Source organism: Tyto alba, unplaced genomic scaffold (assembly GCF_018691265.1).
Source record: "Tyto alba isolate M040663 unplaced genomic scaffold, T.alba_DEE_v4.0 Super-Scaffold_28, whole genome shotgun sequence".
Classification (NCBI taxonomy): domain Eukaryota; kingdom Metazoa; phylum Chordata; class Aves; order Strigiformes; family Tytonidae; genus Tyto; species Tyto alba.
The window spans coordinates 5,078,501-5,105,017 of NW_024881302.1; the positions used below are offsets into that span (position 1 = coordinate 5,078,501).

At 38.6% G+C, this 26,517-nt stretch overlaps 1 protein-coding gene across 3 annotated transcripts in view; it reads right to left on the reverse strand.

The window, feature by feature from the left end:
- The window catches only part of SDK1 (sidekick cell adhesion molecule 1), a 422,401-nt gene that overhangs the window by 76,664 nt on the left and 319,220 nt on the right, over positions 1-26,517 (reverse strand). For all 3 annotated transcript variants that reach the window (XM_033000330.2, XM_033000329.2, XM_033000328.2), the window contains exons 21-27: positions 21,560-21,751; positions 19,633-19,754; positions 11,218-11,327; positions 8,649-8,799; positions 6,499-6,736; positions 481-596; positions 17-206 (exon numbers count right to left, since the gene is read on the reverse strand). In XM_033000330.2, coding sequence (XP_032856221.1) covers positions 17-206; positions 481-596; positions 6,499-6,736; positions 8,649-8,799; positions 11,218-11,327; positions 19,633-19,754; positions 21,560-21,751 — 1,119 coding nt within the window. The remainder of the gene's footprint in view (positions 1-16; positions 207-480; positions 597-6,498; positions 6,737-8,648; positions 8,800-11,217; positions 11,328-19,632; positions 19,755-21,559; positions 21,752-26,517) is intronic.

Below are 26,517 nucleotides of genomic sequence, written 5' to 3' on the forward strand. Positions count from 1 at the left end.
TAACCTTTAAACTTACCATCATCCTTGGTTCTTTCTATAACTGCAGGAGAGCTGGGGACTCCATCTCCGATCCGAGTGAATGCCATTACTTGGATCTCATAGAGCACGTATTTCCGCAAGCCAGACAGCAGGAAAGACTGAGTGTGGTTACCTCTTACTATTTGGCTCTTTGGTTCAGAGTCTAAATCTTTTGCTTTGAAAAGGATCTGCAGAATAAATGTATGTGAAATATAGAAAGAAAAAGATTGTTACATGAGGACTGAAGAGGGGTACGCATTTTAGATTTCTCCTTTTCACAAAATATAAAATGAGATTATATTCACTAATTACCTCTTTCAAAACCAGCACACTTCCTGTATCTTCTCCAGCTGACTTATAAATAATACAAATATCCAGCAGGTGAGTAATAAATAGCAAATGCAAAAACATATCCAGGTAATGCACTAAAAATTAAATCAGTTTGAAACTCCAGTTGCATACCTTGTAACCCAGGATGAGACCATTCTGCTCGGACTCAGGAACTGCGGTCCATGTCAGAAGGATCTGGGTTGAACTCACGGCTTCAGCAGAGACATTCTCGGGAGGAGCAGAGGGAACTGGAATCACACAGCATTACCAAAAAGCAGAAATTGGTAAGACATACCACGTCATTTTGCTCCATCTCCCTATCTGCTTGGGATTGTTCCAGGCTCCCACAGAAGAGTATTCAAATCCGAAAGGGCTGGAATAGGTTCTAGACAATCCCTTCTTCTCCTGTATTAATTCTACATTATCTTTATATTTCAGCCTGCTTCATAGTTTCTTGCCAGTTCATCTCAGAAATCACAATGTTTGTAAAGAACTAAACATTTAATACTTATCAGTGTCTAAGACAGTAAATATAGACAGATATGAATAATTTTCAAGTTCTATATATTTGCAGTAATTAGAATCAAGTATAAATTGCTGAATTTCTGCAGAGGTCTATCTCTTAGTATTTCTTTCCCATACATTTTATTTCCCTATGCCAAAAGCTAGAAATCTTTATGAATGGGAGTTTATCTTACAGTACAATCTGTTCTAACAAGGAGTTTTACGCCACCCTGGCTGCCTATATTATCTGAAAGGAAATTATAGCATCTTGTCTAGAGTTAGCAATAATTCCAACCACTGGATTGCATTCCCAGTTCAGTAAGAAGTTCTTTAACCTTTAAGCCTTTTGATTATGTGATAGTGCTCAACATTTGCAATACATCAATTATAGACAGATACATTAACACAAGGTGTATTTTCAGAGACTGATACGGTGTAAATGAAAGATATACCTATTTCATTTATGTTGCAAAATTGGCTCTTATGAAACTAGAAACATCATTAGAACTGATGGCACAGGAACACTGTAATTTTCTCTGACTCGAGAGAAGAGCAAACTTGCATTTTCTCATGCCATTAAAACTCTAACTGCTGCAGAACAACCACGCAACTGCAAGCTTTTGTTGGCAAGCTTAATAGCATGCCATGTAACGCAAGCAGAATTTGAGGCTATTTTTAAGAGTTCACATTTTACACTGCCCTTTTGCATTTTTTTTCCTGTGGCATTTCCAACATCTGAAGGGTACAGTCTTTTCTAAAGCATGATACACCTGTCAGACCTCAAGAGAACATTTCACCAAGTTATGTTACACAAGCACTTATGGACAGTAAGGTTTGATTAGGTTCTGAATATATTACAAAGAGGAGCACAAATCTCTGCCAAAAGTAATGTTTTCCTGGATGTCCGAATGAAAGAACAGATCTGCTGTTTTGAAGGTGAGCTCTTGAAGCTCCTAGCAACATGAACAAGATAATGAGTATGGCACCAGAATTAATATAAATTGAAATAAAAATGTGCTGCCCCCAACCTTGTGCACTCAAGGTTAACCACTGAGATAGTAATTTCTGAAATAATTTCCCTGTTACCAATTATTTGGGACATGAGAAACAGAGGACCACCTCAACACTGCAGCAGACCAAAATCCAATTTTTTTCACCTCCAATGCTAAAGTGCTTTTTTATTTTTTTATTTTTTTTTATTTTTTTTTTTTTTTTAAATCTTCTCCTAGATTTATCCCCCACAAGGATATAATTATGTTAAAGGAAAATAGATTGCCAGCAGCCATGAATGTCTTTGGATAGATGCCATAACTTTATCTGTAGATCTTCACAAAGAGCTATTCCCACATGAATCACTTCTGGAGCGAGAAAAGGTGGAGGTGGGTTGCAGAAAACCAGGATGCATAAAGGAAAGAAGCCCTTTCCAGCCACATTTATTTTTATTTTATCTGGTTTGAAGCCTTTCAAGAGAGAAAAAGTTTCTTTATTTTACAAATATTTATCTTCCTCTTTGATCAGCATCCATGAGATTTCCCAAATTCACAAAAGGTGGAGACTGTGCCCGGGCTGGCCCTGCACGCATGATTGCTTTGAGGTGTGTGTACGATTATGCTGCTGGCAGTGGGACTTGAAAGCTAACAAAGGAGAGAATGGTCTAGCTGAAGATTTATTAGCCCAGACTCCTCTTAATTCCCAGTGACAGCCAGAGCAGCTAAACATCCCCTCTCACTGGAAAGGAATCTAAGTCCAGTGCCTAAATGGCAAAAATACTTGCCTTCACCGAGTGTGCTTTAATTCTCCATTCTCACATCAGTGTTGAGCATTTTATTCTAATATGGATGTATGAATTCAGGACCTGCAAGTGATATTATGGATCTTATTGTCGCCAGTCTTTTATCAAGCAACAGACTTTGATCGACCCTTTAAGAATTAATTGAAACATAAACGTAACCTTCACTTCTCCAAGCCATCTTCTCTCTCAGGATATTGTGATTCAAAGAAATTATAGTTCACTAAGACTAATTAGTGGCTTGAGTGAGGCATATAGAAACCTCATCCTGCTGCAAGCTCCTTTCTCTAATGCTGGTTTCCTTAACTGTTGCACTGAAGACTTGTTATAAGCTCCAAAGCTGAATTCTCATTAGTAACCTGCAAGAACAGTACAGAAGCTAAGCAACAGTGTCCAAAAAAGTGTCAGAACTTTAATGAAATGAACCGGAAATACTGAAACTAAATGATGAGCTACTCCAGCAAACTGCCAGCTGCATGATGTACTTTAGAACATCAAACGTAGGAAATTATAGAGTTACTGGCACTTTGCACTGGAACTTCAATAGGAACTCGAGTTTTTAAGGTTATCCATGTTGGCATCTAAGAACATGCATCCTCTTTCTACATCTGACATAGCCATACTTGATATATAGCCAATGATGCTGTTTTATGTCTCTAATGGGGCCAAAAGCAGCTTTTAATAAGCTAGTCTGCATTCTGTCTTTCTAAGAAACCTAGGTAGTGGGATGCAGTGGTTCTCTCCACTTTCGCAGCTCATTTTAGCTGATCATCCATCACTGTTTTTTGAAAGTAAAACTTGAAGTATCATATTGTACATCTGACATCAATTAAGAAATGCAAATTTAGAGCAAGGTTTGTGGCAAAAGTAGCATAGTTTCAGTACACAACCATTTGCCTATAAAATTAGATACATCAGACCAAATTCTCAGTTTGCATAAACTAACAAATCCCCACAGTGGCATTGGACCACTTTTGAATTACCAAGTGATGTTTTATCACACCACAGTAACTGCTTCACGAAGGTCAGCCTCTGAAACATCAGGAGATTGATACTTGCCATAGCTATGTGACCATGATTGTACAGTAGCTAATTTTGTAACACAAGTACACACATTCATGTATCTGAATATTAGGAGCCCCAAAAATGTTAAGGCACCAGGTTAGGTGTATTTGAGATTAATTGTTTGAAAATAAGGGAGTTTGTATCTAAAAGGAAGCAGCCCTGTGGACATTGTTCTAATATATTAGAGGTCTTCATATTTTCTTGCTTTATATTGTACCTACTATCATTGTCAATTTATCGAGTGGAAACTGAGCTTGTTACTCTGTGGTTATTTTACACTGTAAAATTTAATGAGTTATTTAATTTCTAACATTATAAACCCATTTTGGATTGATAAAACCTGTCCTGTTTAAAAATCCTAATTCATCCCCCCTCCATCTTCTGCTGCTTGCAATTCTATCCTGGATTTTCATTTTAGGGTTTCCCACTGTTTTCCAAGCCTGGGTTACCAAAACCTACATCATTATTTATTCTCTCATAGTTTCTTTGGTTTCAATATATTTTATATTTAAGAGCTTCAGAAACAGGAGAGTACCTGTAACAGCATGCCCCTTTATCGTTAGCATGTGTGCTCAGCTATTAGTGATATGATAGCACATCCTAGAATAGACAGAAGAGCTCAAGTACAACTTTATTTTCAATAAAGATTTTGGACTCCAGTGGCTGCACTGTCATTAGGTACCACAAGCTGATTTAGTGCCTGGGCTCTAACTTCTTAGGCTCTTTGGACGGTGTAAAACAGAGAACCGCAAGTTCTGCCAATGAACCGCCATGTGATCCTGGCCAAGGCACCTCTGGCCAGCTGTGAGGGATGTTTACAATCTGCATCAAGAGGCAAAACCAATTTCCTTAAGACTCTGTATCTACAAAATGGAAAAAGAAATATTTAGGACACCTGCTTTTAAAGTACTTTGAATACATAAGCAATAAACGGAGTTTTTCTTATAGTTCAGAAGACAGTCCTAAAAATGCTTTGACATTTCTCTCTGGCTTTAGATATCTTTTATTTGCATTTAACCCCATTTGTGTATACTGGTTAACTGCAGATTCCCTGAAGTTCTCTCATGCAGCTTGCTGCTATGCCAGTGTTTCCTGTCTATTCTAAATCTAAGAAGATACAGCCAAAAATCTGAGTCCTGACTTGCTCTATTCAAGAAATCAGATGTTAGTATCAAAGAAAGCACATGGAAAAAAACAAATGAATCCTTATGGCCTAGATCACAGCTTTGTGTTATTTTGATCGCAGTTTCTGTGTGCCTGCTACAGTCTCAAGTCAACCTTCTTTTAATACTGTAAGCGAAAATGCCAAATACACATGTAACCTCTGATCTTTAGATGCTGAGCAAGAGCACTATAATCCTAAGGTTTTATGAAATCACTTAATCTTAGTATTTACTACATTTCAAAAGAAGTGTTTGAAGAGCAGGAGAAAGGAGAAAGTGAAGAATGTGATATCTTTTTATTATGATACAGAACACTTCAAAACTATTTTGTCTGGGTCATGCTATCTCTAACTCCAGCACAAGCACGCTTTGTTTAAAATAGCTCTGGCAAAAGCTTTCCAATTACTACTTCCCAAAAAGCAACACTTTAATGGAGGGGGATGACTTTGTGTCGCCTTCTCCTCAGCTAGTTCAAAGGACAGTTATCTGAACCAGCAGACCAAATCCTGCCATGTACAGCATGTCCACACTTCCCACCAAGTAATGCTGCATGGTACAGAGAGCACAGACTTGCATATGTGTGTCTGTAAGCATAGGATATGCATAGAATTAAATTCCAAAACATTTTTAATCAAGAAAAATAGGAAAAAATAATAAGAGAAAATATCAGTGTTGAACCTTGTATAAATATAGGTCACAAAGAGCTTTTATTATTAAACTTTTAAACCATCTGTGTAATCCATTTTGTTATTTACTTGCAATATAAATTTTAATTTATCACATGCACGTACAGTAGGTTTGGAAATAAGTTTTGTGGAAGTGAACAGCTAGAGAGCAGCTTTTCAAGATCTGTCTTTACTGTTGCTACTATGCTAACAATAATTGACTGTTGCCTGAGATTGAGAGTTTGCTTCTGATATTTGAAGTCTCTATGCTAGTACTGACAATTCAGCCAGACAACACAGTACTTCTGCTCCAGGTCTACAAGCAGGTTATGTCTATATGCAGGTTATGTCTCTCTAGCTTTGTACACACAATTTTAGAAGGCAGTTTTGAAAATGTGTCATCAAAAGCTCAGATAATTATTTTATTTCTATATGGGCAATCAGCTCTCTAAAATAACTTGTGCCCTATTAGAAATATTTGCTGCTTGAAATTAAATTTCAGATAACCACAACTGTGAGAAAATCTCCCCAAGCCTAGAAGTAGACAGAGGAAAGGGGGAGAAAGAGGGACAATGGGGTACTGGGGAGGGAGAGGAAGCATGAGAGACCTGCAAGCTTCACGTTGTGCTGTCTGTACTGCTGTCAAATGAGGGCAGGAATGGGGAGAGGTTGTTTTGTTTGCTTTAAATAAATAACCTGTAGGTTTATGCATGAAAGTAAGGTAGGAATGAAATAAATAACTCCCACAAATGTCTATATGTCTTTTGCTTTCAGTGCATCTAGAGATTGTGGTTTTTTTCTTTCATTTTAGATTTAACGGATGAACAAGCAAAAAAAAAAAAAAAACAAAAAAAAACAAAAAAAAAACCCACCAGCAAAAACAAAACCAAAACTGAATGAAAGGGCAGAAAACGTTGAAGTTCTTGGTTGTGTCCTTCACAGCAGACATGGTGCTTTGACTTACCAGACTCCCGTGTACGACCTCGCACTATTTCACTCCATGGTCCGGCCCCGATGGCATTGAAAGCCTGGATCTGCAGTTCATACTCTGTCCACTCCTCCAGATCTTCAATCGTGTACTCTCTTTCCAGTCGGTCATTAATAACCTTCATCAGGGTGGGAGACTGCAGATCCACACGCCAGTACTTTATCCTGTACCCCACTGACTCTGGATTGCCATTATACTGTGTGTCGGGGAGGGGCTGGCAAACAACAAAGAAAAGCATGATATTTCTACACGGAACACACTGCCAGGGCTTTCCAAACTATATACCAAGGCTGCCTGAACTCAAATAAGGCCATAGGAAGGCAAAAAGGATCAAGAAGTTGATTTTCTATTTTATTTATGTGTCACGATCTCTACGTTTCTATGCTGCTTGAAATTTTCACCTTAATTATAAACCAAACAGATATGCTCACAGAACTATGGCATTTGCTGTGGGTGTATCAACAGAGATGATAGGAATACAATATATTTCAGAGTTTGGTGATTAATTATGGAAATGAATGATAAATTGCTGAAGCATGTGACAAATTCATTTATCGTACATTTTTTACTTTCTTTACTGACTCTCTGCATACTCATTTATCAGCAGAGATTTATTCTAGTATTCTAACTCCCCAAGCAATTTCAGAGATTAAAATATGAAATAATTAGCCTACTTCAGGAAGTTTGAGTTTTTCCCCATAAAACTATCTACATGATGCCATGGATGGCTGAGATTCAGTTCTGAATCACTGGGAAAGTTTGATACACATTAGCATTTCACAGCTTAGAAGACTATATCCCAGAGGCAAGCAAGGCTTGAAATGTGACCCTTATTCTGTAGGAAGGAAGGAATTCCCAGCTCCCAGGGGGACACAGATTCACCTGTAGGTCTTGAAAAAAAAAAGAGATTAAACACATTCAAATACTGATGTTATTAAGCATGAAAAAGGTATATTAGGTCATTTTTAGCTGTGGCTGTTGCTCCTCCTGAATCCTGCACAGTTTGACTCATGAAAACCAGGCTTCCAGGAAGCACAGCAAGGAAACATAATCTTAAAAATGTTTTAAAGTCTTTTAAAACAACCTTAAGTTAATTTTGATGGAAGATATGTTGGTCAATATAGTACCAAAAAGTTTGACAATGTGGGCATGTTATTCACATGGTAAAGCCATCAATGAGTTATGTGGGTCTTATCAAATGAACTGCAATGTTTTTTCTGTGGATAGTGAGGTGAGACCTTCAAGTTTGATGCTCTGGTCTTTCAGGACTGAGAATTAAGTGCAGTGTCCCATTGAGAAACTGGAATTATTCCTTTCTGATGGGAGAAAATCCCTGTTTCCAGCCTGATTTTGACTTTCAGCCATAATGAGTTTATGCATGGAAAAGCTAACATTTGGGCAAAAGGAAACCTGTGCTTCATCAACTTCACACCACAGTAACCCCAGTGGAAAATTCTGCCTAACAGGGGAGAAGAAAAACCATTCTGGAGCAGGTTAATTGCCAAGTAAATCCCAACATGGCAAATCTGCAGGTAACTGAGACAGTCAAAGGGGCACAACAATGTCATCAATCACTGCATCTTCGCAATTAATCATTTCTTTCTATGTTTCATCACATACTTCCACACCCTTTCACATAAATATAATCTTCCTACAGGAATGTAACGTTCATATTTTGCTGCCTTTAAATCACAGCTGTCCAGTACCTGCAGGGTGATTGCCAATGACTGGTGTGCACCTTCTGGGGACTGTTTTGTACAAAGCAAACAGCTGAGCCCTAGAAAACTGAAAACTGGCTGAAGTATTACATTCCTGGTCCACATGTTGACCCAGACTGTGGTACTAGAGAGTCTCAAAAGCCAAGGTTTTACACACAGGCATATATTCCCCTGATGAAGTAGCAGAAATAGTGGCAGTAGGCAATTGAAGTGATTAATCAGGCAAGTTATTAAGGTCTCAGGTTTCTGATTATTCCGAAAAAGGAAATAATCTTGCTGTTACTCCTCATGCTAAATGCAAGGAAAAGGCACTCTGGCGTGCTGGCTGGACCCCCGGGGGAAGCAGCCGCATCCCGAGCACCAGCCCCCCGGGTCCCCTCCGCCCGCTGCTCCTCCTCGCCGGCTCACCACCCATCGCAGCCACAGGCTGGTCTCGCTGGCCGTGCGCACGGTGACGCTCCCGGGGGCAACATCTGGCGGGGCCTGCAACGTCTGGATGACGCGGGAGGGCTGGCTGCGCGGGCTGGGGCCCACCACGTTCACCTGCCGCATCCGGAACCTGGAGCAGAGGGAAGAGGCAGTGCAAGCTGTAACAGCTCAGCGAATGGTACCTCTCTTTCCAGAGGAGGAAAAAAAGAGGGAAAAAATACAAATTAGGTCTTTCTAAATGTTCTGCCAAGGTCGTTGCATGCAGGTCCCCTTTGTATTCACTGCTGAATGCTTTATGGTAACTGCTTTCAGATCCTCTCAGGTATTAAAAAAAAAATGAAAATGAGATTAGCTTAGGGTCTATTAGAAACTTAGGTATTTGTGTGAGAAATTTATGTTAATTATACCAAGCCTGATGAGCTTATGCTAGCAGTAAGTGATTTTCTCTTGCGATGCTTGTACAATACATTCAGAAAGGTATTAAAATATCAAACTTCAGATATTCTCATTCCCTGTCAATATAAAAAATATACTAGTGATAACATTTCCCCTCAATTACTGGTTGAAAGAAGCTGATTTATCCCTGTGCCGCATTTTCAGCCTTCCTGCACAAGAAAGATTAAGTTATTTAATATGGATATGTGTCTTTATAAAAATACCCTGTCTGCTTGAAACCATCTCTTCTACAATAGAAATCCTATTGGGTCACAAAAGATTTAGAGAAATCTTTTTTTCAGGAAGCACAAAATAATTAAGACATGCTGTACATTTCAGATATCTCACCCATCACAAGCAATTAGAGGTATCTAGCACTTGCACATAAAAACATGACCTGTTCATACTAAACACTTAATTTTTGGACCTAATGACTGAGCTTGGGAAAAGGGTGAGCCAGTCAACATAGCAGTGTTTACTTATCTGCTCTGATCTCCCTAGAAAATGCATTACAGGAAACACATTAAGCAAATACTGTCCTTGATTTCGCTCTCGTTAGCACAAAATATAGAAAAGCTGACCGGTAAAGATGTGGTCTGATAATTGGCTCTCGTGATGTATCTCCTCAGTGGGCAATGACTAAAGCTGATCAGAGAACAACAAATCCATTTGGCAACAACATTCTAGGTTTCAAAAAATTATATAAAATTTCTCTACACCTGAACAAAACCAAAAAAAGCTCATATCTGTGCATGCATGAGAGAAAAAACCTAGGCAAAATTCAAGGAGCTGCTTTATGATTAAAAAAATCAGAGGAGAATTGGAAGCGTGAAAGATCCCAGCATAACTGGGATCACTCCAAAATTAGGGGATACAAGAGAGAAATGAGATGTAGCAGTAAAATAAGCCAAAAAGTTTAACAACAGGAAAAAATAACCACCCCCAATTACTCATATACTTCCTCCTTATTTTTTATCCTGAAGTCATTTCTCCATACACCTGCTAGGTTGCAAGTCTTCCTTATTTTGCATGGACACTGAACACTGAACTCTGGTATGACCTGCACTTTACTATTCACCTCTGCCTTTTCAGCTTTAAAGATTCACCTTTATGAGGAAAACAAAATCTTCTCAACCTGAAGATAATTTTCCTAAAGCACTGCACCAGAAATCTCTGCTCAAGTTCAAAAATTTTCAAAGAGCTTTTAGTAAAATATTTAGCTCTTAAGGATAAGGTGTAAAACACTGCAATGTTTATGAGAAATTCAATATGCTTCTAGGCTTCTGACTAAGGGAAGAAAATTAGTGTCCCAGCACTGAATTAGTTGTAAATTACATGCGCTTTACTTGGTTGCACCCACTACTGGCTCACACCAGCACATGGGCCAGCTAATAGGCCCTTCAGCCAGCACAAAACAGACAAGTTTCTAGTAAGAGGATTTAACACATGCTACTATATTTCCTTGCAACCAGCCTTTACATTAGCAAGCTATTTAATGAAAGTATTTTTCATTAGGATCGAGTACCTCAAATTCTCAAATCTTGCCTATACTAAAGCAACGCATCACTTGAATTGAATTGATTTAAAAATCAATTTCGTTTAACTGGGGTGCACCCATAATGTAGATTCACTTCAATCAGTTTAAGCATTGCATATATCTATTAAGCTTAACTTGGTAGATTCTTAGAAACAAAGGTTTCATCTAACTGATGTTACCAAATTAAGCTAAATCAATAAAACGATGTTTAAACTGATGTAAATATGTAATTACACGTTTGCACCAGTTTAACTACAATTGATTTGTCACTGACTGATGTTACATTGGTGCACCCTTTAGATGAGCAAAGTCACAGGGTATCAGTTACTCATAAAAGCACTTCACTGTGCATTTGGATTTCCTTTTTAATGTTACAAGCTATATTGTATGTAAATTAAAATTAACAATATCAGACGAGTAATTTTAAGTATAAACTATGAAAATAGCAAACCTTTTCCTTTTTGTTCAGCTTATAAAACACAGCCAGCTGTTTCTGATTAGAAAAGCTGTTCCATGCTGCTGTTTACTATTTTATTTTTTTTTTCCATGCTGCAACTAATTACCTGCTGTTCTTACCTGTAATGAGTGTAAGGAGTAAGGTTCGGTACCTCCAGCATCTGAGCATCAGGTTCATTCTCCACCTCACGAAGACTCACCCACTCTTCTTCATCACCCAGTACACCAACCTGTACATGGGAAAGGTAAGAAGAAATACAAAGCTGACTATATATATATATATATATATACACACACAATTACATATATAACCTCTTTTGCAATGTGTGTCATCACAGCAGTGGAAGGACAAATGCTTTTAAATATGTATTATCCAGTTAATTTTTATACAAGGCACTAGTTATTTGTAAAGTGATAACGCAGCCAAGTTAGCCAAGTTTCCTTGGACCTGTTGGGACTTCACTGGGATCCTCTGATAAGATCTATTCCAGAAAATCACCATTAGAGTGCTAATAACCTGTTCAATCTCACTGCCACAATAAAAAAGTATCAAGTAGTAACGTAACAAAAGGAAAAACAGCAATAACTTGCAGGAACTGATGCATACTAACTAAGTCTCAATGGAGGCAAAATGCCACAGAAATTAAGATGGAGAAACAAGAACAAAATCAAAAGCAGAAGTGTTTTAACCTCATCTGCTGGTCTGCACTTAGACTAGATTTTTCCATGTGCAACCGTTTGTATTAATTAATCACAAGATGTTGCCCAACAAAGTCCCTCAGCTATGGCAGTGTTAGAAGGGACAAAATGGTGATAAAAACTGTGAGCATTACTTTCCACACAGCTATCTGGAGATAAAATGAAGATGAATCAGGACTTAAAGGGAAGTCAACAAGGCATGATAGAAGGGTTGGAGCCTGAGCAGGGACCCTGGAGAATGGCAGCATACTGATGGCAGGGTTGTGTGTGTAAGAGCCACAGTAGGAGAGTGGAGGAGACAGAAGAGAGGTGGTAGATGGCTGGGCTTCACTTTAGAGATTCACACAAGACTCCCTGACATACTTACCTAGCACTGAGCACATTTACTCTCATATTTCAACCCTACCACAAAGGGCAGTACCCGTAGACCAATTCCTTCACTCCACCCTGGTATCCACAGTCACAGGCTAAAGGATATTAGAGAGTACATAGGCAGCTATTCCCTTTAGTGTCTTTACAGATTTAATATCCGTGAAGATGCCTAATCCTTTTTTAACCTACTGACACTATCTACTCCCACAGACTGCTGTGGCAACAAATTCCAGAAGCTTACATCCCACTGTATAAAGAGCTATTTCCTTTAATATTTTTTAAACAGATCCCTTATGAGTTCTATATACTAGTTACAGACATAGACACTGTCGAAGCACTTGATAGGCAATGTAGCCCAAAGTAGCTAGCGTACCCCAAGTAGTTCAAATAGAAAATTAGGTTTCATTCACTTTTTTTTTTTTTTTTTTTTTTTTCATTTGCCCTTCAGGAGAAGCAGCCTGATTTATTTATAGATGTTTTAGTTCTTTGCTCGCCCAGGACTTGATGTGTTGCATATTTATGTTTGTGTATAAAGAAATGACACAAGGAAAATTAGGCCCAAGAAATAAGTTCTGCATTGCACTGTGAAAAAAAGCCTCTGTGATCTTCTTAGCACAGGACTGCTTTCATGGAGGGATGTGGTTGCCTTGATGGGCCTTTCAGTCTTGTTGGTTATCAAGGACACTGCCACAAACCAAACAACATATAAAATAGATGTCAGAGAAGATTATGGGCCTTTTAAAATTCCCAGTCCCAACTGAGCTCCATAAATTTTAGTAAAGTCCATGGATGTAGAAGCTTAAAGGAAGCAAGTTGAGACAGGTCTGCATGGTAAGACACAACAGCTCTAAAATGAACCCAGAGAACAAAGAGGTGGTAAAGAGAATTTTTAAAGAAAAACCCTATATGAACAAAGAAAGGAAGAGAGGATTGATTTCCATCAAGGAAAGTGAACACTTTTTATTAAAAGAGATTTTGATTAATACTGTAGAAAGTCTATAGTAAATGCTTATTTTTGCAAAACTCCTTGCTCTTAACAGCATCACCTCAAAGCGCTGCAGTAATTGTATAGCAACAATCCACAGTGCTTTGGATGGAGGCTGCAAATAATCTTCAGTAGTGAATTAATCATCTTTTTGTATACTAAGAACAGAAAAACCTTTTAAAAATATTTATTGCATGACAGGAATTAAAAAAAAAAAAAAAAAAAGACACCAGTTTTCAATTGTTATGTAGCAGCAGGCAGGTCATTAATACACATTACGGACCACATGGCTCAGACCCAGAGGCCCACAGGGCTGTGAACAATTGACATTGACTCAAGCTTGAGAGGTATCCAAAACTCCCTGCCTGTTTTGCAGCTAGACATTTACCAGCTGGCTGCAAAGGTGGAAATATTAAGGACCTTTTAGTGATTGTGAAGCAGCAAAAGCTTCTATTTGCCCAGGACAAGCCCCTCAAAAGCTATCGCAGGAGATAGCTTTCCGGTTGCTCTCCCTGGTAGGAATGATGGGTGCAGCCTACAAAGAAATGGCAGATGCCAACCAAACCCATCATGTTGGCTGTTCCCAAGCTCAGGAGCCAGCTGGCAAACAGGTGGCCACAACCTGTATTGAGAGAGGGGGGACCATGGGCAAAGTGGCAGTGCAGACAATTCCAATTAACAGCTTTTAGACTAATTTTCTAATGAAAAGTAGTGACAGAGAGGCAGCAAAAAATTCAATCACAGCCATAGTTCTGTGATTCAGCAGAAGATTTTAAGAAAATAGATTGGAAACTTGGTTAACTTAGAATAATATTTTGTAATGTTCCCAGGGTCTGGTGCCAACATTTGTGAAACTAACTCCAAGGGTTAAATCTACTGAAATCAGCAGCATATTTTAAGAAAGTGCTGCTTGTGGGGGTAGTTTTTGCAAAGAGGACTGAAAGGTGAATGGTTGTAGAGCAGCTCGGTGAACAGCCTGGGGACTTCTGTATGACCTCAGACTTGTGTGGCCAGGAAACTCTAGGTCAAAGTTACTCAAAACAAGTTTCATTTATTTAGCAATAATCTCAGAAATAAGTCGCAGAAGAGATAGACTTCTGTCTGACTTCACTGATAGACTTCTGTATTTTCAACTTCCACAAGATCTATAGTAGATTCCAAGTTTCAGGCTTTTGAAGGAAAAGGATATTATTTTTGCTGAAACACTCCGATGTCAGATCAGAGGAAATGTATCAGTTTCAAGAAACAGAGTACAAAGGGATCCCCACAGGGCAAAAGGAACTATGGGCAGTGGTGAGGATAAAAGAGTCCTCTGAGGGGCAAGAAAGTCCACTCTGAGCTGCTCTGCATAAAATAAAGTTAACTTAGAGGCTTCTTTCTTGTAGCTGCTTTTTGGACAACAGTGTATGCAAACTTCAGGAAAGGATTATGTTTGTTGACAGATGCACACTCATTCATCTATGCATTGTTTTAGGAGGCAGATGAGAACACCAACTGCTTTTCTGTTACCGTTGGCATAAAAACTCCTTAAGAAATGCACTCTATATTTTAACAGTTCTCTTTACAATAGGGCCACAATCCCCAGGAGGCCCCAGGACTGCCACAATAAAAACACCTGTGTCCAGTGAGACACTTCATATAATTCTTGATAACTATCAGCCATTGCAAGCTAGCACATATTCATTCCAATTTCTCAGCTGTTCTCAAGACATTACAGTCAATAAAATGGCATATTCATTTATTATTACAGAAATGAGACAGTGTAAAACAATATCGGAAGTGATGTCAGAACACTTTACTTCTCTATGCATTAGTTTCTCCATTTCTAGAAAGGAAAACGTTACATATTTTATAAAGTGACTTAACATTTTCTGATGGAATGCACTATATGAGCAAATCTGAAGAATTTTTACTAAAAAGGAACAAAAAATATTTAAAATTTGGAATGAAAAAAAAATTTGCTGCAATATTTTGTATAAGACATAATGCTTCCAAAATTTTGAAGTTATGAAGTACTAACTGCAGGAAAGGAAAACACAGTGTTTCTGTACATTACAGAGGTACCCTATGTTCTACTATAGTTCAAGATATGTCAAGAGTTTTCATTATATAGGTCCATAACTCTCACATTTGAAATCGCTTTGGGAGAAATTTGGTTCACAGGATGTCAGCCCAGGTGCAATTTTTTTTCTTACAAAATCCTTAAATCGATTCAGCTATTTTTGATTTAAAGATTGGCAAAGGCATAAAATTGTCAGAGTTTCAGATACTTTATTTACCAGCTCTGAAGTAAAAATGACACCAAGAGAATCACCTCGTACAATGGATTAATCCTATCTGGGGCACTGACTTAACCCACAAAACCAGATAAATTCATGGTCAAAGTTACAACCTCTTTCCCAACTCACAGCTTTACAAGCGAATACAGTGATAATACTTTAAAGGTTTTACTACTTTGAAACTCTGCTACTGCTCACCATGATATTAATACAAAAATCTCTCTAAAAACAGCTAAAGGCTTTAAGAAAAAAACCTTCTATATTAGCCCATAGACTCATGACTCCATGACTTGCAATAGCTCTTCACAAGTGGCCTTTGGCTGTTCCACAGGTCTTCTACTGTCTGCATAACATTAATCACCAGAAAAAGCACACCAAACTCTGCAGAAGTTATCCCAGCTTTTCTAATCAGCCACTGGAAAGTTTGGTGCTGTGGACTGAGCTCCCACCAAGGCACTGTCATGATGATGTCATTCATGCTCCTCTCCTGACAAAACCTCAGGAAAAATCTGGGACAAGAAAAATAAGCTGAAACTGGACTGCAGCAGACAGAGGGAGAAATCATGAAACCATGCGAACAGCAGCAGAGATTCATAGCCATTCTTCGTTGCAAATTGCCAGAAAAGATGTCTATAATATATACTCTAGCTGCATCTAAGAGTACCAGATGATTGGAAGGATTTAGTGAAATTCTTTGGGGATGAACATGTTACCAGTGAGTGTCAATGCCATAAGACAGTTACTGCTGGTCCCTCTGAACAAGTGTCAGCAGAACCTTTATATTACATTAGACCCTATTCTCTTTAGATTATACTGTATGTAACAGAAAAACAAAGTTAGAAATATTTTTTGAATAGCATTGGTACATTTTTTTAGTTCTCTGTTTGGAAATCCAGTTTCCTGTTCTCCTCTGAGTCTAGATGGAAAGGTGGAAAAGAAACAACCTAGTGATTTTTAAGAAATCCCTTCAGAAGTACAGAATGTAGCTTCACTAGAAACACAGAAATGGGGCTTTTAACACTTGATATTTCAGTATCTACCAACATTAAATCTGAAAGACCTGATTCTCCTCTCATGTTCACTGGCATAATTGAGAATTAGTTCCACAGTGGCTCCTGTGAATTTACACCCTAACACAAAAAGCAGAAGCCAAGTCTAGGTGTGCAAAATTTCACGTCAACTGGAATTCCCAGCTGTGTTTTCCCTCCAAATTGTTCATGAAGCCTCAGACTTCAAAAATGGCACTTAGCCAAAACAGAATAGTTGGAACATTTTCTAGACCTGCTCTTATCAAGAAAGCTTTCCGCCACATAAAGGAACAAAGAAGAAAAACACGTTGGTGGCAGATTGTTTGTGTGTGTGAATATAAAATACCTGAAGTTTGTCTGTAAGAACTCATACTTTCAGAGTGAAGGGTATATTCCCAGTAGAAATGGAAGAGAAGACACAATATTTAAGGGATATCCAATGCAAAGCTATCACCCAGCTGTATGAACAGAGGGGACACAGACGAAGTGCTCGATAGTACCAACTATTTGTTGGTCATGCTTTGTCATGAACCCACCGACAGCACAAGTACAATGCAGAGGGAACAGACCTGTGTGGGAGATGGACCTTGTTCTCCTCCTTCCAGGACAGATCATGCTGCACAAGGTCTTAGTAAATGGCAACATATTTTCTCCCAAGCTATTAGCTATTTTCAGCTACTTTGCACCTTGTTGCAAGCTTTCAGAAAGGGTAAAAATCAAAACATTTGCAAATGGATAGAGACGTAGTCCCTGTTCCTGTTTGGACAGAATCTTTATTCTTTAACTGAACTGATTAATTGCAAAGTACACTAGAATGTACAGATCAGTGTTTTATAGTTAAATATGATCCTATCACTCAGCAATACCACCTGTTTTAAAATTATAGTATGAAAAAACATACCTCAAGTGGCTTTTAATTTAATATTAAGGCATGAAATACTTAACAGTGATATTTAAATCTGTACATGGACCAGTGAATGAAAGATCCAAAAGGAAAAACCCTCCCTATATTTCTGTTTAGAAAATACTGTTGTAGGTTGGGTATAACCACTGCCCTTCAATCTAACATAGTCCTAAGGAACCGTTATGGTTGTCTATGCTAAAATACAGATGTTGCCACAGTAGTCTGCATCCCAGCACAGACGTATCACTGCTTAGAACAGACTACATGAAAGACCTAAGCGAACCCTGGACCTCCACTGGTAGCTCTTTTGTGAAAGCTTGTGTGCCTTTGAAAGGTTGGCAGGAAAACGTGTGAAGTCCAGAGGGCCAGTCCAAGGTAGCTTAGGTCCAAGTCAGGATGGAGACTTTCCTGCCCTCGTCTCTGCCCCCCACTACCACGTTCTCATCCCCTCCCCTTGCAGCATTGCTCTTCCAACACACACAGAGCCCGTGCAGGGAGCTGATCTGCCTGAAACTCATGTGTTCGTGGCTGGATCAAGTCTCGTAGCAGTTCTGGTTATGATCACGCCGGACTCAGTCCATGCAGAAGACAGGAGTAAGAAAGTCTTGGTAGGAGTGATGGGGATGAAGAGAGGGAACGGGAGCACGACAAGAGCTCTGGTTTAGATTGGCTAAAGGTGCTGTGAAATGGCACTTCAAGAGAGAAAGAGAGTTTGAGTGGAGTGCTTGCAGAAAGGGGCAATCCTTTGTAAACAAAGGATTATATGCAGCTGTCATCTGGGAAGCAGGATTTGCTATATCCTGAAGGGATCACCAATTTCTCTGCATACCTGAAAAGATTTTTGTTAATCATGTGAGCAAGAATTTCTTTCTTTTTTTTTTTTTTTTTTTTTTTATTAAATCCACTTGGAACAACATTTCTTGTTGTGCCAAAACTGAACAGTGAGGTATGGTGAAGAAGAAACTTGCAGGGTACCTATGGTGAAAAGAACTGCCCAGACTCCACAAATACATTGCCTGTGCTCCTTCCCCAAATGGAGCAAATATTCCTGGATCCAGGATCGATCAGAACCACTAACCCCTTGACTTTTCTAGCAATGCATGAGATGTTCATGAGGGTTTGTGAATAATAGTGAGCCTCCCTTCTCTTCCTGCTCACCAAAAACCCTTCAACCATTATTTCTTCCCCAGGGCTCTTCAAGGATGCAGATGAAGTTCATGGTAATTATTATTGCAGTTTTAAAGCATTCAAGTTTATTTCACTTCAGTGGCATTCTGCAACTCACATAATTAATTTCTAGCAATATCAGAGTGGTGCTCCAGCACAAAAATGCTTCTCAGAATCTGCCAAGCCACTGTATTATAGTATTTCAGTGTTTAATTCCATAATATGCAATAATGTGTACGTAAACGGTACAAAATGTACCAACTTGTTCACAACAATCTCATTACCAAGTGAAGTGATTGTATCAACATGTCTAAGTGGTGATAGTGATTTAAGAAGTCCAACATTTGGTCTTAAAAACAGATTGTATTATTTATAAAGATCTGTGGGTGGAAAGGAAGAAGCAAAGCTCATCTGTCAAGAGAACAAATGAGGAATATATAACTCCTCTAAGGCATAATGACAGCAGAAAGAAGGATATTGCTTAAAGCTGATGAAGAGAATTCATCCTCTTCCTGTCTAGAGGCCTAGATAGAAAACCTCAGTATATTCCATTACAAGATAGAAAAATACACTCAGTGTCATGAATAATGGTATCTTTACTGTACAGTGAAATTCTTCCTTACATTTCTGACTTTATTAGACAATAGTTCCCAGTTTGCATCTGGTTTGAAAATACACCTAACAGAATCTAAACACAGCTTTGAAATCCATTTTAAAATAAATGGATGGACTTACGCTCTGCTGTATGTGTTGCTTATGGCAGATCTGGTATTCTTCTGAACATAAGCAAAGTTACATTACAAAAATCCATGTGAATTATTTAAAGGCTAAACAGTCTAATGTATATATTATTATATAGCATATTTTTCTTTTGTTCATTTGAACAGAAGTTACAGCATTCATATGACCCTTTTCTCACAGACATTTCTTAGCTAAGCATTCCAAACTTTCCAGGACCACCTGAACAGCTACTATCAGGCCATTTACTGAACAGCTTTTATCCAAAATTGAACAAAAACTGTAATCCGAACAGCAATTCACTATTTAGACTCTTTTTAACCCCTCAGAAACTTCATTAAGAGCTTTTTGTCAGGGACATACCTGGCCTTCAACTATCCACTTGGAGATGGAGGTTTTTCCATCATACCCCGGCCGGAACTGAAGCGTGGCAGAGCGAGGGCTGATGTTGGAAATCACCAGGTTGGATGGAGCACCTGGAAGTTCTGAAGAAATAGAAATGTAAATGAGAGGTGGAAATTCTCCTTGTTGAGAGGCCAGTAACAAAGGTTGACATTCAGTGTTTCAGCATATAAAATGCCTTGGTAACAAATATAATAGACCGAATAGCTGTGGGGTTTTTTTTATTTATTTTTGTCAGAGTATTACATACAGTATTAGTATTTCTGCTGCTCTGAGCATGCACCACATTTTACACATCTAACAAGAAAAGAGCGAGCCTATCTACAGAATTACAGGTACTATTTTAGAGAAATTGCACAACTGACAAAGCATGGTGGCTCAGAGGGAAAGGTACTTCTCATCTCTGGATCTGCCAATCACTCACAAAGTCACCTAATTTCACTGTATTTCTGTCTCTCCAGAATTAAATGACTATATTTTTTACTTATTTCTTAGAGTACCTACAACTTTATTATATTAACAACAGAGAAATACTCAAATTTTTGGGTAGTGTATAGGGAAGATCATTTGATTCTTATATTGACCTATAATAGATGGGTTTTAGAGAGCATTTCTGATGCTTGAATAAAGTAGATAAATTCTTTTTAAAATTTCTGTTGCAAATAAAGAGGGTGACCTTCTAGGAAGAAAAATCTGCAGCCCCAATCAGATCTTTGCCTCACATCAGTCAAGCTTACAGTGACTTTTACATTTTTAATATTATCTGAATTACCAACAAAAGCAAGCCCAGGAAAGAGAATACATATAGATTGTTTAGAATAAATTCCCAATAGTACCTGCATTTGTAAGTAATGGAAATTACTATTATAATCAGTAATCATTCATAATGCTGTGCTATGTGCAAATGCTGCAGGCAAAAGTAGGCAGCTTTTCAACATATATTTCAATTATGCACAAATACACAATATTTTTTGATTCTTACTTCACATTTGTGGGAACTGTGATGCGTAAACTAACCCTGACCAAGTAGGATAATGCTGTTATCTGTCTAACAACAGCGAGCATGACATTGATCCAGTCTACAGCTTGTTACAATTACCTATGATTAAAGAAAAGAAAGGCAAACATACTTCAAGGCATATAGAAAAGTTAAAAAATACCAGAAAAGGGGAAAAGGTTACCAGTGATGTATACCAACTGCTCCACTTTGGAAAATTCAACTTGTATAACCTAAAAATCAACTGAAACTGCTTGAGGTATGAATTGGCTTTTTACTTTGCTTTCTCTACTGGATGAGGGAGAGTGCAGAATTCTAAAAACAAAATGCAAAAAGGCTAAATTTACAGGTGCCCAAATGGTAACTGACAATGCAGTACATGACTACATCCTCCCAAATTTTTCTCAGGCCACAGCTCCCAAATCTCGCAAATAAGATTTTAGTTTCATTATATGTGTCCTCTCATAGGTGACATAAGCCATACTACTTATAAATGGAAAAACCTTTCCCTTGTAACATCATCCAAACTCTATTTTTCCCCCAGAGCAACACTTTTTAATTGATTTAGATTTCATTCTTATGTTACTTTGGAAATGTCAAGAGGTTCTGTATTGTATCCACTTTATTACTTTGTCCACTCCTTCTGCCATCCCTACAACTTTTTTGTATCTGTATTAAATAGCCTCAGCTCTCTGGCAATTTCAAATTGCAAGTGTGTTCATTTTAACATTTTAATCTCTTCTAAAAATTAAAATTAAATTATGTGGTAAAGAATTCAAATATTTTATAAATAAAACCATTTTTATTATTACTGAATTAATTTGTGATCTTTGGAAGATAGAAACATGAAGAATCAGCCCATTTTAATTTGCTTCATGCAGTTTCACCCACCTGGGGGCACACCAGAAGAGATGGTGGAGGATGTGACCCATCCGCTCCCTTTCGCGGTCACAGCCGCCACCTCGATTGTGTAGGTGGTGAGAGATGACAGCCCTGTGATCTTGTACTCCAGCGTCGTGTTGGGTAGCGTGCGGGCAAGACGAGATTCATTCCTGCCATACACCTCCCAGGAGATCTGATACCCTGAAAAACAATTACACAGAAGTTAGTGGGTCGTAGCAGTGGTGGGGTGTAGTTTTTCTTCTAAAGCACAGTTATACAATAACCCAGGGACTGGTAAATTCCTGCATGTGCAAGATTTTCCTGTGGTCAGTGGTGGTATGACTTGTTTCTTACTCTACTCCACTGTGGTCATGTTTTCTAAGCAGGAAAAAAAAAAAAAAAGTTGAAGTAAACACTGGCTAAAATACCCGAGTACTCTCCTAATATTATTGTCCCCAGTCAGCAGCTGATGTAGGTACCCCATAGGGTACCATCTGCCCATTAAGCGACTATATCTTCCTTCCTATGATGATACAGTGCTTGCTATGAAATGGCCAGGAAACCTGGGGATAATCTCAGAGAAGGGTGGACCTTTCCTTCTGTGAACTCTACTAAAACAAATAGGAAGAAACACTGGAAATTATAACATTTTCTCACCAGCTGGAATATATAATTAAAAATCTATATATACTTAGTATGGCTACTCCCTTTCCAGGCTGAAGTAACCTTCGCTGCTGTATATCTAGAAATACTTACAAATCTGATAATAACAATCAGGCAGGAACATTGTGGGAAACTTCTAGGAACTGAAAAACCTCTACTCCCCACTGCTTGTTCCTCGCACAAATCCTTTAGCAGGGTGAATCATTATCCTTTCTTTCAAAATCATAGTATAGCCAATGTATTGTCCAAAACTGCACTCACCCTGACCTCCATATTATTCTTCTGTCATAACCAGGCTTTCCTTTTTGTCACTTTGATAACCATTTGCCTTCCAAGAACTTTTGAAACTTTCTACTGTCTGATTTGCTCAATTTTACCTCCAAATTTGCTTGTCCTCCTCCTGCCCAGTCCCACTTTATTCTCATTTGAACCCATTTGAACCTCACTGTGCCAGTCTCCAGAGAGCATGTCTGAAAAGTTTGCTTGATTGCAGCTTTCTTTGTGATTTGACTCAGGGGGGGAAAAAAAAAATATACATAGCTCTTGAATGCCTGCGAAATGGAAGTGAGTGAAAAGGACTAACAGAAAGGAATCCCACTGAGTGAACCATGCACAAGGCAAGCTGGCTAGAGAAACTCCCTACTGGGTTCATGTTCCCACCGTCTAAGATGAGGAATTCAGAGCAGCTGGGGGTCTTGAGGGTTTTTCAACCCCCAGCCCCCTTATTTTTTTTAAAAAAAGGGTTTTTTAAAAAAAGTTAAGCTGATTAACATATACAAATTGACATAGCAAAATACCTTACGATATTAATCAATAAGGAAACATCATCTCATGAACTAAAAGCATGCCGAGACAAATATTTCTATGAGAGTGTGAGAGGTGTGAGATGTTATTCTTCCTCTGGTGTTAGCTGCCATCTCTGACAGAGATTCTCTTAACCTCATTTTGCATGAAAACAGGCTTGGAGTGCTCACACAGTCACTAATTATGTTTCAGGTGAGGGGGCAGTGATACTTCAATAATTCCAGCTACACCGCAACTGCTTGTCTGTCTATGCACTACACAGAGGAAGGGGAAAAAACTTCTGAGTGCTCATCTGGAACCAGTTTTAAGTGTCTGAATGCGAATTAATTGAGTCAGTAATTTACCAATATGTCACAGACAGTGTGGTGGTTTGGTGCTCTCTGAAAAGGCTTGAGAGTCATTTATTAGCGATCAGAGTTTATGTAGCACAGGCAAGACTGTAATCTGTATGAAGATTTGGACAAAATTTAAGGACTCTTGCGTTTATTAAGAGAGTGGGAACAGAAAGGTGGGAGATGACTGTCCACTCTATTTGATACTCAGTGAAGAGGCACAAAGGAGTTGCAAACAGAATGACCATCACAAACACACCCTTTTCTTTCAGAAGCCGTGGGTGCTGTTTGTTCTGGACAGGGCAATGGGGAAGACTGAGAAGGACTTTGAGAAAAGTGCAACTGTGCCTCTCCCCACTTCCCAACAGAGAACACAAACCAGCATCTGTGTCCCCAGCCAGCAGAACATCTGTGTGCAGCTGTGGATGGCACAGAGGCTGAGCAAGGGCTCATCTGTCTGACCGGGAGCTGAGGACAAGCCTGTTTTGAACCCTACACATGGTCCAGCAGAGGGAATCAAGGAGTATCACCACAGAATAAAACAAAACAGGTTGCTCAAAGAAATAAAAAAACAGAAGGAGATAAACAGGGGACTTTTATTGTTCTCTCTATCCATTTGTTGCTTACAAACAATAGAAAGTTTCATCCACCTTGCACTAGACAATCTTAAGTGATTGAGATATCTTCTCTCCCATCTAGATAAGCTTTGGCTATAGATCAAATGTTGGAAATTATTCTCTGAACATTTTATGTTTTATCCCTTGTGATCACAGGGATAAGACCCAGCGTTCCTGACCATTAGGCACATAGTCTCCATGTATTTATTTTCTGAAAAAATGTTCACCAGGAAAAATATCCTGAGTTCACATGCAAATTGAAGAAAAAGGCAAAGAGGCAGCATTTACTGTTAGATATTTCAGTCCTGAACGTATAGTTAAATTCTAATCATACAAAAAAAATGCAAACAGAAAATACATACATACACACCGAGCAGACACAAAGGCAAATGTAATCATGCATAACAAAAACAGATGAAAAAATGCTGAAGGAAAGGAAACAACATCCACTGTACCCCCAAGTAGCACTTAAGCCACAATGACTGACAGATGGGCAGAACTTTAGGACATGTGGTTGGTAAAAATGTGCTCTCTGTTTTACAGACGTGATCACTGCCAGAAATGTGCACGGGGGAGTCCAGCCGGCCTGGGCTGAGTGTTTCCTCTGGCTCCAGTGTTAAGTGAGAATAGGAAAGGTGCCACAGAGCCTTCCTGTATGCTTTGGCACTACACCCTCCCCACAAAATGCTGCCTAACGGAAACTAATGACCAGAGGAGTTTCAGAAATAATTTTCTGTTGATCTGGAGTAAATTCTCTACAAGAGAGCAGTACACCCAATCACAAACTGTCCGTCTATATCCAGGTCCTCATAAATCAATGTTTACTGAGAGAACAAGGAAGATACTGAAATTTACAGCAAGAGTAATGGGCAATTTCCCAGAGCAGGCTGCCTGCCGGGCACCACCCACTGTGCTCGCCTCCTCCCAGCACTGGTGCACAGAACAAGAAGGTCCAGTAAAGATATCAATGAGCAGAAATGATGAATAATTGCCTCCCTAAGCACTCAGATCTCCAAGCAGCACTCTATAAACCTTTGAGGTACTCTGGGCATGAACAATTTTGCTCTTCTTTTCTTCTAACCCAAATGCAATTTGCATCATTAAGGATGTTTCTTTTTCCTTATAAACTTCTCTGGGTATTTTTACACTGGTGTTTCTTCATGAACAATAGAGATTCTTGAGTTAATTCTGAAACAATTTGCTCCAAATATAACACAGTCCATCACTGTGCTCCACCACATTTCAAACCATTCTGGGAGGCAGCAAACAAGCAAAGCAATTCTGCAACACTAAACATAGTTCTTCTAACTTGTGCTTAACAAGGATGAGTATTACATCATCTTACTTAGACAGCTAGACTTGGATTTAGGTACCTAGATTTAAGCACTCAGGCTTGAAGGCTTTGGCCATCTTCACTGAATCAATACTGCTCTGCTTTCAGAAGTCATTAGTTTATGTTCTCGGACCACTTAAATCAATGCATATTTCAGGAAGGTTACTACGGTATAAAGGCATAAGATGATCTGCATAAGGATTCCACATATAGTATAAACAGCACAGAAGACACATGTACAAATGGTGCATGTTACAGATACACAGAGAAAACACTGACAAGTGTGAGTCCTATCAAAATAACAAGAGCTGTCAAAGTTAAAATGCTTCAGGAAATGAGACTGATTTAACATTTAAGTGTTCAGGGGCCAGAAAGTCTGAATTTTTTTTTAACTCCTAAAATGTATTTTGTTTTTACAATTAATAATACAATTAAAAAAAAATAATTAAACATTTCTATGTTACTGTTCCCAGAACAAAATATTTTGATGCATGTGAAACGATCTTCTCCCTTCCCAATTATGATTTTTAGCTTCAGTAATTTAAAATTTGGGAGCTTTCTTGCACTTCAAAACCCTGAAAGCCTTTGTTAAATGGAATGTCCATCCTGTGCGGCTGTAATAGTTTCCCATCTGAAAACAATATTGCCTCTGCTGATAAGAACTAGAGATTTTCTCAACTATTTATAGCTTCCTTTATGAAAAATAATGAAATTTCTGATGTTGTATCTACACTGGCATACAGTAAATAGATAAACAGCTTGTCAAACAGCAAGCTCACCAAAGAGAAACAAGAGAGTTCTGAACCCTTGTGATAGTTTATACAAAATTAAGTAATGACATGTAAATTTTGTCACGCAGTCCACAGCCAGACCACTTGATCACAGATGAAGGATAATGCTGATTTCAGGCTTGGTCTTGATTGCAAATCTTAGCAATGCCAATCCAGATTTTGCAGCTGTAAACTCCATGTAGGAACCCCCCACCTTTCCGGCAAAGGCCAAACACTGTTTCACAAAGTTTCAGAAATTTAGTAACACAGGTGGAGGTCACAGAAGATTTAACAAGACCAGAAACTCCATGGGGAGCTGATTTCTAATAGAGGCTACCATTTTCAGTGACCACAATCATGAGCTGCCAGTAATTGGACCTGCACTTTTCTATAACATGCCCTAGCTGACATCTCAATTACCCAAAAAAGGGACCAGGAAACCAGCACT